Here is a 13,796-nt window from a genome sequence, read left to right as displayed (position 1 = left end):
CACTGCGAGGGCGGCAGGATGGCAAACACTGTGCAGTGACTGGAGAACCAGAAAATGTATCTTATGGAGGTGTCAGTGAGGCTCAGCTGGTCGCACGCCCGCCTCCAGGTTTGAAGGTAATGGGATCCGATCCCAGGCCCTCACATGGCGCTCAGTACTGATACTACAGAGTAGGGTTGGGGTAGCCCCTTCAGACAGCACATAAAACCCGTGTCCATCTCTGCTTTTCACAAAGGGGGAAAAAGCCTAGTGTTCTGCCCAGTGTTCCCACCTCGGCAGGATGTGAATGGTCAAGGCTGCATGAATTATTGTTGGGCACATAACGGCTGCAGCATTCGCCTAGACGCCCCTTACACACTCTTTGTTTTGACTTCTCAGTGTCCAGGTACTCACATGGTCCATAGTTTCCATAGTAACAGAGTGCCCAGTGTCAATCCAATGGGAGAAATTGCTCCGATCACTAAATATTTAAAGGGTTCTCCCATGAAACCGAGTTACTCCACTGCTGAGAACTGAAAAGTTTCACTATTAATAGGACCTACACAAATAATGTTTTTTCTATGGGATCAGGTTAGATGTGGTTCCTAAGACTCTGCAGGCATCACAAATGTCACAGGTAAACAGAGATATTTTGGGATTATGAACCACCCCAGTCCTGTTAAATTTCACCTTGAGTCAGCTGAAAAGATGGAAGAGAAGAACGCGGTAGGAAAGATACCTACTGTCCAGACTCTAAAACGGCACTGACCAATTGGGGGGGTAGAGGCCTAGAACATGTCACATGGCAGGCCAACACGGCTCTGCACTGCTACATGGGAGACCCAGATTTGATCACTGGTAAATGGTGCAAGGCACTTCCACCCTCGGCGTGCTCAACTTGAGAGCAAGAAGTCTGAGCTTCTTGCTCTCAAGTTGAGCACGCCGAGGGAGGAAGTGCCTTGCACCATTTACCAGTGATCCTGGGGGCTGGTTAATAAGCAGAGTTGTTAAGCTCAGGAGAACAGCAATTATGATCAGAGGATGGGAAAGGGAAGGGGGATGAAAACGAGGATCCATTAGGGAATCAGAAGGAATCTTATTTATTAGACAATGGCCCCTTCAAAAAAAGTCTCTTAAACGCATATGTTTGTGCTCCTTTAGGGCAGGGGTTTCAGAGAAAACATGTTTCAATTATACTGCACGCAGGCCCAGAACAATTCCACTGTAATCTCGTTACTGTGTGCTATAAATGGCGCTATCCACTTTAATTAGCTTGGACACACTCAATAAAACTTCAATGCAGGGACTGTTCTGCTAACATACCAGCAGAAGGCTACACATTTTTTTTTCCATACAATTTAGTTTATAAACAAAATAGCTGTTATTTTAGACCCTGCCCCTAAAGGTCACTTTCCACTATACAGTATTTTTGACTTTCCCAGCTGAAGAGTGAAGACAATAGAGCTTTATTCGGGAGGTCTGTTCTCAATGGCTACCTAGAATGAATCCTCCATGCAGAGCCATCCACTGTCTTAATCACAGGGCCTCAACTCTACCCGGGGACATGCTGGCAACTTGCCAGGAGCCCCCGGCCCACACCTCCTCTGCATGACCCGGATCAGCTAGCAGCAGAGCTGTGGTCCTGGGAGATTACACAACTCACCAAGAAATACTCCATCTTGAGCAGGGGTGGGTAAACTACAGCCTGCGGGCCACATCCAACCCGCCAGCCGATTTAATCCGGCCCTCAAGTTCCCGGAAGCAGCGGCATGTTCCCCCTCCGGCTCCTCCTATGCGTAGGGGCAGCCAGGGGACTCCACATGCTGCCCCCGCCCCAAGCACCGCCCCCACAGCTCCCATTCACCAGGAACTGCGGCCAATGGGAGCTGCAGGGGCGGTGCCTGCAGACGGGGCAGCGTGCAGAGCCACCTGGCCATGCCTCCGCATAGGAGCTGGAGGGGGGGACATGCCGCTGCTTCCGGGAACTGCTTGAGGTAAGCGCCACCTGGAGTCTGCACTCCTGAGCCCCCTCCCACCCTCCAAACCCTACAATGTAGATAAATTTCTGATAATTTTCATATGACTTTACATTGTGCCTCTTCATATAACCTTGTGGTAGGTCTACCCACGTGTGACCTCTGTTTTCATGGAACTTTGTATCAAAGCCTCATTTAAAAACTTTGCATTGCCCTTGGTATAATATTATAGCCCCTAAGGATAGAATAAGATAGAAGAAAAATTTCTGTTTGCTAGCAGTAGAACAAGAGCTCTTTCCCCCTCCCCCCTCTTAATCAATTGCCCTGTTGAATGAATGAGGTGTGGATGAGCAAGGCATGGAAGGCAGCACCTCCAGACAGCCTCAACTGTTGGAGAGCGGCTGGGAGCCAGACCCAAGGACAATAAAACGTGTCAAGTGGGCTCATTAAAGACAAGCAGACATACCCACGGCCTCGGGGGTTAGAAGCAAGCACCTTCTTTTGGAAACACCCTCTTTGCAGCATTGGAACAATACTCAAAAGAAAGCAGCACAAAGGACCAATGGACACAGACACAGAGTTTGAATCTGGTATAGATTTGCAGAAGAGAAAAGCTGCTATAAAAGTAAGGTGTCTTGCACAGGACCCCGGGTCTCGTCTTGTCAACATGGGAGCATCGATCCGGATCGGCAGAAGCCCGGCTCCACCCCCTCCCCCATCTAACTCACCTGGCCAGTGAAGTTAAGGGGAGCAACTAATTGGTAACAACAAGACGGAGTGTGTTTGTGTGTGTGTGTGTGTGAGTGTAAGTGTAATATATTATATGCATATAATACAGTGTTAATGAATACATGTATCACTAATAAATGTGGCGTTTTGTCTTATTCCCCCTGAAAATATCCTGTGCAGTACTTTAAGTACAACATTTTGGTGGAGAATGCGAAAGGGGGAGCAAGCATAAAATCCACAGTTATTATAAAACTGGTGTGCACACCGCCAGCTTTAGCAAGCCTGGCACTAGAGGAAAAAGAGTGTAAACTTTCAGTTAATTAACCAAACTCTGAAGGATATAGGAGTTTAGGTTTAAATTGTGTTCATGACTGAGCTAAAGAGGAGAACTTAGTGTTTCTCACTCTGATCCGGGGAAGGATCTAATCTGGGGAAGGATTTGTATAATTGGTGTATGAACCCTCGGTGGTAGCAGACCGAGTAATACAGAGGGAGGCTTAGTGTCTCTCCCTCTGGCCCAGAGTGGGTTAAAAACATAAGATACAGATCTTGTTCTGTTAAGCCAAACTCTGAAGGATATAGGAGTTTGGGCAGTGTAGTGTGGTTTATGTTTGTTTGTTTGTTTTGTTTTGGTAAGTAATATTGTGGTAATTTCACAATTTTGAAGAAAATGTTTAAGGAACGGGACCAGGAAGGGTGGGGGCTAGTTGGAAAGCCCACCCTCCTTGCTAAATTGGTAGTGGAACAAGGCTTGTGCCCATGGAAAGGAACTGTTTATTGAAAAAAGCAGGATCGGGCCCAGGCAAGCAACAGATAAAAAAACTAAAAAACAGGTTGGGTACAAAGAGTTAAAACAGCACTCTCAAATCTTACAGCAGCAGTAACATCAGAAGAAAAAACATTTGAGACCCCAGAAGGGGGCAGACCTTTGGGACCCCTCTGGAGATTGGGAAGGGGGATATTTGGGTAAATTCCTCCTCCCAGGGCCAAAATGCCATTGAAACAGTTAACAACAGTGCCTGCTTCTGCCTCAGATCTCCAGGCCATGGCAAAATGGCTGGAGATTTTAAAACAGAATTTTATTTTTTCTAGATGGAGTGTTAACATCCTTTTACTGAAAGAAAGGGAGAATTTACACTCACAAGAAATGCACCATTTAATTAGCATTTGTGCAGCCCCAAGTACCAAACACACTGTGACAGAGACCAAGCAGGTTCTGCCATGGTGAAAGCACTGTGCTAATTTGTTTCCAAGCTTCTATCTTTCAGGCTCTGAACCAAAACATCAGGAGAGCTGGTACCAGCTGAAGAGTTATAAAATACCATGGTTATTGTGTCATGACGAAGTCTGTGTTCAGTGTTCTGTGTTGCATGTTCTGTGTCTGTCTCTAGTGGTGTCCTGTGCTAGCATTGGGTCCAGAAAAAGAAGGAATACTACACTAGACAGGGTAAATGTCTTTTCCTCTCTCTACTTCCCCCATCTCCATCCAACTTATCAATCACCCCTTGTGTCCAAAAGACTTTGGTCCCCAGTGCATCAGGGTTATTTTGTTTTGTTTTGTTAGGTTCTCTAATAATCATTTTGTTGTTAATTTTTGTTCTTGATACATTTGTATTGTTAGTTACATTTGCTTGTATTATTATTAATTCCACACTTTCCTCTATGCACTCTGGTTCTGTTTCCCCAAGCCCTGAAGGGTAGTTCTTGGGCCCCCATGACCTGTAAGAACTTGGCCCATAATTGTATGGCCCCATCTTTCAGGTCCCCAGAAACCTCTGAGAACAACTGTTAAAAATAGGGAATTCTACAACATTTTAGCAACTAAATGTTAGTTTAAGTCCAAATCAGCTTAACCTTGCATAACAACTGTGGTACTCCTACAAAATCTTATTTGTTGTGTGTGCTTAAAAAGGTCCTAACCTCAGTGACTTTTATTGTTTGATGGCTATTGCAGCATCAAACTTGGGCCTCGTTTTCTTTGTCAATGTACCCAATTATTGTAATAGTAATGGTTTTGTTGTATTTCCAATTATTATAATTATAATTGTTTGCATATGTGTTTATGTTATATCTGGTGTTTAGTCAATTGTAATGGTTTTAGTTATATTCACCTGGTTATAATTGTTTGGTTTGTTTGCAACAAATACAAAAGATTTATATGGTGACCACTCAAGAATTGTTCTTGAGAGGTCAAAAGGGGGACAATGTAGATAAATTTCTGATAATTTTCATATGACTTTACATTGTGCCTCTTCATATAACCTTGTGGTAGGTCTACCCACGTGTGACCTCTGTTTTCATGGAACTTTGTATCAAAGCCTCATTTAAAAACTTTGCATTGCCCTTGGTATAATATTATAGCCCCTAAGGATAGAATAAGATAGAAGAAAAATTTCTGTTTGCTAGCAGTAGAACAAGAGCTCTTTCCCCCTCCCCCCTCTTAATCAATTGCCCTGTTGAATGAATGAGGTGTGGATGAGCAAGGCATGGAAGGCAGCACCTCCAGACAGCCTCAACTGTTGGAGAGCGGCTGGGAGCCAGACCCAAGGACAATAAAACGTGTCAAGTGGGCTCATTAAAGACAAGCAGACATACCCACGGCCTCGGGGGTTAGAAGCAAGCACCTTCTTTTGGAAACACCCTCTTTGCAGCATCGGGACAACACTCAAAAGAAAGCAGCACAAAGGACCAATGGACACAGACACAGAGTTTGAATCTGGTATAGATTTGCAGAAGAGAAAAGCTGCTATAAAAGTAAGGTGTCTTGCACAGGACCCCGGGTCTCGTCTTGTCAACATGGGAGCATCGATCCGGATCGGCAAAAGCCCGGCTCCACCCCCTCCCCCATCTAACTCACCTGGCCAGTGAAGTTAAGGGGAGCAACTAATTGGTAACAACAAGACGGAGTGTGTTTGTGTGTGTGTGTGTGTGAGTGTAAGTGTAATATATTATATGCATATAATACAGTGTTAATGAATACATGTATCACTAATAAATGTGGCGTTTTGTCTTATTCCCCCTGAAAAGATCCTGTGCAGTACTTTAAGTACAACATCAGTCCCAGCCTGGAGCAACATCCTACACCCCAAACCCACATCCCCAGCCCCAGCCCAGAGCCCTCACTCCCCCCGCACACCAACCCCCTTCCCCAGCCCAGAGCCCCCGCCCACAGCCTGAACTCCTCATTTCTGGCCCCACCCCAGAGCCCGCACCCCCAGCCAGAGCCCTCAGCCCCTCCCACACCCCAACTCCCAATTTCATGAGCATTCATGGCCCGCCATACAATTTCCATACCCAGATGTGGCCCTCAGGCCAGAAGGTTTGCCCACCCCGATCTTGAGCCAAGCTGCTGGCACACAGGAGGCTACATGTCCCAGCCTACAGTGCCAAGCTGCTTAGCTCAATAAAATGAAGGCTGGGACCTGTAGTCATCACGTCATACATCCACAATTACGGTAACAGGGTGCAGGTGGCACTGGAATTCCACCGGCTGCACCTGGCCTGGTGGCTACACTCTGGGCATCCCCATTTTATGACATACCACGATATTGTTTGGGTCCAGAGACTCCACTGCATCCAGGAACCTGAACTGCACTTGCTGGTACTCTCGATGGTGCTCAAACGTGAAGTGCTGGACTCCTCTTCTTGTCTCCAGCAGCCTCATGGCAATGCCTAGGGGTGCACATGGACAGCCATTACTCCCTCAGGAAGAGAGAGGCAGCTTCTGCCAGCCAGCAAGAATGAGCTCTTCTCACTGCCTGCGCAGAGCTGGTAGCACTGGGGTGAAGAAAGCCCGTTCACATCACTGGGGCCACAAGAGAACTGTTTTCAGGCTAGCTACGCATTCAGAGCTCAGCGAGGTGATTTACCCCTTAAGGCAAATGCTTCCAAGTTCTTCCCCCCACCACCTCCAAAAACCCCAGCAGCCTGCCCCCCCGGCATGCCTCTGATCAGCCAGCATGGCCATCCACGGGAAGACACTTGAGAGCCCTCGGAGGCCTCTTTGCAGTGGAGGAGGGGCAAGCCCCAGCACTGACACACAGCGCTGTTTGCTCTAGCAGCGGAGGGGAGCGTGGCCTTGGCGGCTCATACAACAGGCTGCACTCTGCACACTAACCAGGCTCTAGTACCGGCCATGCGGGCGGACCCGGGAAGTGGAGGCACGTTCCAAAGCGAGGGTTGGAACTCTGTGCTCCCATGAACTTGGCAGAGAGACCGACAGCTCACCCGAGGGCGGGGAAGAACTCGCCTGTTTTGCTGTAGCGTGGCCAGGTGTTCTTGGGAGCAGTCAGCCATGTGCTGCGAACGTACGGACGCTGCCTCTGCCGTGGCCTGCGGGAACCAAACACTACATCATAGCTTCTATTTACTGGACTAAAGCTAAGCATGGGGATGGGAAGCAGATGATAGCTCTCTAGCGCTTGGATTTGGGACAAAGAGATCCAACACCTCATCTGACTGCAGCACTAGGAAATTAATCAAATCCCTCCACAGTCTCCCCCTTGCCCAGGTGTTTTTTGCTGTAGTTTTATCAAGTTGAACATTCTCAGGTGTCCCTTCGAGGCTCTGCATGGCTGCACGCCAGCTTCCACCTAGGCTTTGGCCTGTCAGCCTCTCCGCTCCATTGATTCCCTTCCCCAGCTCCCACTTTTTGTCAATTTTTCTCCTGCCCCTGGAATAGTTTCCCACTCCCAGTTCACAGAACCGTCCCCTGACTGTCGGTCCAATCCAACCTTCTCCCCAGGACCCATGCAGTGGGTCTCAAACTCCTGGCTGGACTCACAAGATGTTTATAGGATCAGCGATAAGGAGGAGCTAAGAAACCCCGGCTACCTTTCCAGGAACACAGACAATCCTCTACACTTGGAAATGTCTCCCTCTTCCCTTGCACTTGTCACCTCTGCTCCGCCTTCAAATTCCTTCTTAATGAGCATCTGTCTTGCACAGAGCCTCTCAGAGATGGCCTCTCGCGCTATCACCACCATCGCTTTGAACTTGCGCTCCTACTGTACTGCACATGTCTCAACCAGAGGGCAAGCTCTTTGAAGTAGGGGTATCAGCTTCTCATTTGCAGGGACAGTGCCCAACACATTGCAAATAAATAACGAGACCTGCACAAGTACAGCACACGCACTGGACAGCTTCCCTGGGTCTACAGCACACGAGCGGATCTGAGACCAGCTGCAGGGACTGGGCCACTCAGACCCCACCCCACAAAATTGCAGAGAGTCTACAGCGGCAAGAACTGATCAAGAAAAATTAAAGGAATAACAAGAAAAATGTGAGGGCCCCATAATGACACAGAACAGTGACAGTGCTTTAGAAGTGCAGGTAACAGTAACAGGGGGAGGAGAAGTATCAGAGGGGTAGCCGTGTTACTCTGGATCTGTAAAAAGCAACAGAGTCCTGTGGCACCTTTAAGACTAACAGAAGTATTGGAGCATAAGCTTTCATGGGTGAATGCCCACTTCGTCGGATGCATGTCACATGCTTATGCTCCAATGCATCTGTTAGTCTTAAAGGTGCCACAGGACTCTCTGTTGCTTTTTATAGGGGGAGGAGAGTCATGGAACAAAACCAAGGACGTGGTGTGAATTTGGATGAAGTCTTGCCTTCCTCCACACAAACATCTAGTGCTTCACTTTTTAAAAAGATGATTATTTCTGCCATCCTCGGGGTCACTTGTAAGTGAGGAGCCCTGGAATGGGGGTATAAACAATATGCCTGTGGGCACTCTCTCTAGGCTGCCCGTCTAGGAGAAGGGTTGGAGGTACAGTCTGTGGTACCAGTAGACATGGAGAGAGACTGACCCATGCTTTGAAAATATAGTTAATATTGCAACTCTGGTCTCACCTCTGATCGCCAAGAACAGCCCGAGCCCCAAAGTACCTCTTCAGCTCAGTCTCCGGATTCAAGTTTCTGGAAAATGTAAGATACAGGTGAGGAAAACCACCAAGAATTAATCCCAGAGCAAGCTTTTCTGAAGCGGCGTTCACCCATTTGACAAATACTGAAGTCGCCTGTTTTCAAACTCCTGCACTGATGCCCAGATCAGGGATCTGACACCCCAAAGCTAGGAACGACGCGAGGATGTTTCAAGATTCAGATTCAACCAGTTATTCTACAGGGATTGTAGCCACATTTCAAAGACTATGTTCAGTCATGGAATAATATTGCTGCCCTCTTGAGGGCAATTGGTGTAATTAGTCTAAACTTTAGACTAATTTAGACTCTATAAAGCATCAACAAAGAACCCTCTGTTCTGGGCCGCTTTATGGATACTTATGCTTGATCCTAAATAGAAAAACAAAGGACCCCAGTTTCCAAATTGTGTACACACTTTGGAATTAATTGATGGAAACAGGTATCTATCAGACCTGGAGAACAAGTCCTCTATCCACACAGCAGATTCTGCATAGGCAAGCGACCCCATTGCCTGGAAGAGACACGTGACACAGCAGTGCACGCCTGAATCAAATTACAAATTCTATCAGGTTGTGTGTGTGGAAATGCTGGACAGTGACTGCACCACCCTGGACACACCCAAAACCAACCCACGGTCCTGCATTCCAGCCAGCTCCCTGCCCAGGAAAGGTGTGACACACCGGGCTGACGGACTAATATTAACAACCATCCAGGCTACAATCTGGGGCCAACAACTTGATCGTCTGTCCATGACTGGCCTATCCCCATTTCCCAGCACCTGGTGGGTCTGTAGCTTCTCAGCCTGAGCACATGACTCAGAGGGGCCCTATTTAAGCACAGGGTACTTCTGCTCTGCAGGGAGCTGACTCACAAGGGCGAGCTCAGACCAGTGGAGGGGCATTGTAGGACTTTCATTGTTTTCCTAGATCTGTAACTCAAGTGTTTTAAGGGTGAAGTCACTGCAGCTACGAAATTCCCTGGGTAACCTATGCTGTCCTCCAAGGGATTCAACTCAAAGCCCAGGGCGCCCACAGGTCGGGGGAACTCTGAAGGAGTGTCAGTCATTGGGGGGCTCAGCAGGTCTCAGACACTGGGTTCAGGCTCTAGAGAGGCTGGGTAGTAGCACCCCATGTCCCGAAGACAGGGGTCAGACAAGAGGTCGGAAGCTGGGAGCACGCCTGATGGTCCCAGGGCTAGAAACAGTGACTAGATTCCACTGACCCAGCTGGCTTGGAAGCGCATGGGATCCAGTGATTGGATCCACCCACAACACGCTGGCGACTGTACAGTGGGGTACGGCCAGGTTGAGACAGGACCCCTCTAGTATCTGTGGCCATTTCGTTCCTCGGCTTTCTGTTGAGATCAGCGGGTGAGCCAGTTTTGTGGTGGTCACATGTGGACAAGTTCACTGCTGGTGGTATTAGCTCTGTGAGGCTATGAAGGTATCACACAGGCTCCTGCAGAGGATGGACCATGCTGTGCTTGGCACTGAGGCTATGTCTACGCTGCACTTTCATCAGTAAAACTTTTATTGCTCAGCGGTGTGAAAAAAACACCCCTCTGACCGACAAAAGCTTTAGTGCTAAAAGCGCCGGTGTGGACACTTACTGCCCCTCGCTGGGGATGGCTTTAGTGTGTCGTGGGAGAGCTCTCTCCTGCCAACGAGTGGCTACACTGCGCGCCTCACAGCAGCAAGGCTTTAGCGGCACAGCTGGCCGCTGTAAGCTGCAGTGTGTAGATGTAGCCTGAGTGTTGTTGGAATGGGGAAGATTATAACCTGTCTGGATGCAGCTGCAAGGTATAAATTATCTGCCTAGTTTAATTTGGTTTTGGTGCTTTACCCTGCAAGGCTGCAGCAGCTCTTCAGAACACCAAAAGCATTACCAAGAACTCAGCCTTTCAACTGAAGCAAAGGTGGTCAGATTAGGAGCTGCCCTCAGTTACCAATGCAGCAGCACCTTTTCAGCATGGTCCCAACTCAACGCCAGAGAGAGCACTTTACAGCAAGCCACCCAAAGTTCCCTTGGGACAGGACTTCCCTACACGCTCAAAGACCTCAGAGCGATGAGCAAAGAAAGCTCCCTCGGAGACAGGCAGCGATGCACATTACCTGTGCTCTACGTAGAGCAGAGGCCGACTGTCTGCGATTACACCACTCTTGGTTTCATACGACAGCCCACTGGAATCCTCCATTTTCTCCAGAATGCTGTCAATGTCTTCCAGGTCATCGTCTTCCTTAAGGCACCATGCAAAGACATCACAACCATTAAAGGATCGGTCTCACCCCAGCTCCACGAGAACAGATCACTCCTGCCTTTCTGTACGAAGCCCCATTCTGGGCTGGCTGCTCGTTCCCACTTGCCTTGCTGTTCGTCCATTACACGATGACTCATGCTATTTTCTACATCACTAGCCTTTGACTCAAGACTGGCTGCGGTGCTAAAACAAGTGCTCTAACTCAGTCACAAGCGATTGGGTTCAGGGCAGGAGTCACTGGGGTAGATTCTCTGGCCTGTGCTGTGCAGGTCAGACTGGATGATCAGAATGGTCCCTTCTGGCCTTAGTGTTTACAAGTCTGAGTTTGTACTTTTAACCCTTGGCTGTCCCCTCCCTGGTGATTTTATTTCCATGTTCTATATTTGTCTGATTTAGATCAGTGGTCTCCACAGCGGGGTGTGCGCACCCCAGGGGGTGTGCAAGAGGATCCTTGGGGGAGCGCGGCAGGACAAGCGCTTTTTTTTTCTTCGTCCGAGCAGCTTTTTGTTTTGTCAATAATGGTAGAGCTGGCGCGGCAGGGGGTGTGTGCTCAACAATTTTTTACTGATAGGAGTGCGCGATCAAAAAAGTTTGGAGACCACTGGTTTAGATAAGCTCTTGGGTGATGCAACTATAGGGGTTTTTTAAACTCAAAAGCACAATGACAAGTTACAGTGCTACGTAAATACTGACCACTAACAACAGTCAGCCCTCAGTGCCTGTGTCAGACACGAACACTGTCCTCCCCCCGAAGTACCGTGTACTGCACGGATCACAGCCAGTCCCTTGATGTCAATTACACAATGGATTGGATACACATGGGACAGGGCTCCTGATTCCGCTCAGAGCAAAGCCTACACACTTCCTTAGGAGGAGATAGTTTAGTCAGACTCAAAATCTGTGCCCTTCCCCCACCCCAGCCACACACACATTCACCGCTGCATGGACAGGACACTTGACAAGGACAAGTTCAAAACCCACTAGCTGCCACTATACTCAGCACCAGCCACCGCTCTCGGTGGCACTTTTGCTACGAGAAGTCAAACTGGCATCAATACAGTGATGGTAATGTGCCACTATGCAGGGGATGAGTGCCCAGGCCTGGCAAGGCGAGAGGACAGCGCACCATGCTGCTCTCAAGTGAGCCCTCTTGCCAGTGACGGGAACACTGGCAGCTAGAGAGACCAGCGTCTAGCCCTGCCTAGCAGGAGGAGTCGCTGTTATGCAGGGCCTGGGAGGATATGGGAAAGAATAAAGGGAGGGGCACAAAAAGCAAGATCCCAGAGGATCCCCCCACACCACAAAAGTCATTAAGATGAAAGATGCTGGTTTGAAGGTTCCAGCTTTAATAACCTGCAGCTGAGCTCTGAGGACATGAATGCAGGCTATGAAATAGGAATCACAGCCTCCAAATAAATAAGTGCAACATACTAGGTAGCACTTTCTGTGCATGGATCTCAAAGCACTTCACAAAGGCGGGTGACCGCTGGTGGGGGTCTCCCGAGCCTGGAGAGAAGGAAGGGGGTGGGGCTAAATCCCAGATCTGAGGCAGACATACCGGAGTCTCGCCAGCTGCAGTTCTCTTGTTCTTCCGTTTCTTTTTTTTCTTCCGTGGCTTGTTAGTTGATACAGGCTATGGAGATAAATGCAACAGGCACCAGTGAGTGCATGGGAGGGAGGCAGCAAGGAAGGTGGAGGTGGTATTTCCAACAGGAACACAAGCTGCCATGGGCTTGGCCTAGGAAAGAGCCATTTCTGTCACACTTGAAACGAGGAAGAAGATTAGGGAAGGGTGAGGGCAAGAGGTCACAGAACGCTTCAACCATCGATTGCCAGCCTTAAGGGGTTAAATGCAAACCGCAGTATTCTCACACCAGTGTCTGGGACTGGCAATACAAGGAACATTTTAGTTTCTTCAGGATTGGAGGAAGTTGTTTTAACCTCCCTTTGCTCCCCCAAGTCTCAGTGGTAACTAACGTTTGTTTTGTTTATTCTTTCCTTTTACCGGGGAATCCCAAAAATCACTCATTACCACAGAAACATACAGCTGCCTGAAAACATCACAGGTGATACGGGCTCTCCACTCTGTCTAGATACAACTCCTTAGGCACATGGTGCTACCTAGTCTTATCCAACAAGGCAGACAGGCGTACTCTTTTCCCAGGGGAGACAGAGCTAAAACTCATTCCCAGGATTACTGGCTCCACACAGATATTGCATTTGGTGATGAATCCACAGCTTAGGCAGCGCTCAACAACCACCACCTCTGAGATGATACGTAGTTTTTGCAATTTGGAACTAACTTAACTAACATGCCCCTTCTCTTATGAGCTTCCCCCCCAGCATACAACAGTGAGCCTGTTTTCCATCTTCGACCCTGACCCTGTTAATCCCCCTCACTGTTTTTAAACTAAGACCAAAAATAAAAAACCCCAACAACAAAACATTACAGTCAAGCCCCCCAAAACCCAGTATTTAACCTGCATTCCCTTGTACCTGTTTGAAATCGTCATGTAATTCTGCGCACGTGCATCTTCAAAGCAAATGCTTCACTGTACTTTGTTAAGACAACAGACCCGTCCTTGTAAGTAACCCAACAACTAATTCAGGTGTCCAATGGAGGGGAAAAGGACAATAATTTCTACTTCAAACTACTAGGGATTTTTTCCCCTTTCGTACATTTTGCATGAATTTAGTGCTCATGAAAATATAGGACTAGTAAGAATGGCACAAGCCACTTCCCTCAGGTAACTGCTACAGTAACTTTCTCTTCACAGCTGATCACCATATCCTGATCCAGGTATTCCACTGCCCTCCCAACAGACCGCTCTACCCGGGCACCTCACTCCCAACACAGCAATGCCCTGCCGTCCCAACCCTAGACCTCACACCGTCAGTCAGGCCCAGGTATGCAGTGCTTTGGGGAGGTGG

The 13,796-nt window shown here is 48.3% G+C and overlaps 1 protein-coding gene across 4 annotated transcripts in view; it reads right to left on the bottom strand.

The window, feature by feature from the left end:
* TCF25 (transcription factor 25) overlaps positions 1-13,796 on the bottom strand; it is a 33,494-nt gene that overhangs the window by 17,202 nt on the left and 2,496 nt on the right. For all 4 annotated transcript variants that reach the window (XM_065567383.1, XM_065567384.1, XM_065567382.1 and 1 more), the window contains exons 3-7: positions 12,424-12,498; positions 10,720-10,844; positions 8,538-8,603; positions 6,934-7,016; positions 6,226-6,356 (exon numbers count right to left, since the gene is read on the bottom strand). In XM_065567383.1, coding sequence (XP_065423455.1) covers positions 6,226-6,356; positions 6,934-7,016; positions 8,538-8,603; positions 10,720-10,844; positions 12,424-12,498 — 480 coding nt within the window. The remainder of the gene's footprint in view (positions 1-6,225; positions 6,357-6,933; positions 7,017-8,537; positions 8,604-10,719; positions 10,845-12,423; positions 12,499-13,796) is intronic.

Source organism: Chrysemys picta, chromosome 14, assembly GCF_011386835.1.
Source record: "Chrysemys picta bellii isolate R12L10 chromosome 14, ASM1138683v2, whole genome shotgun sequence".
Classification (NCBI taxonomy): domain Eukaryota; kingdom Metazoa; phylum Chordata; order Testudines; family Emydidae; genus Chrysemys; species Chrysemys picta.
Note: the sequence above shows the minus strand (reverse complement) of the source record. Positions and strands in the feature narration are given on the sequence as shown.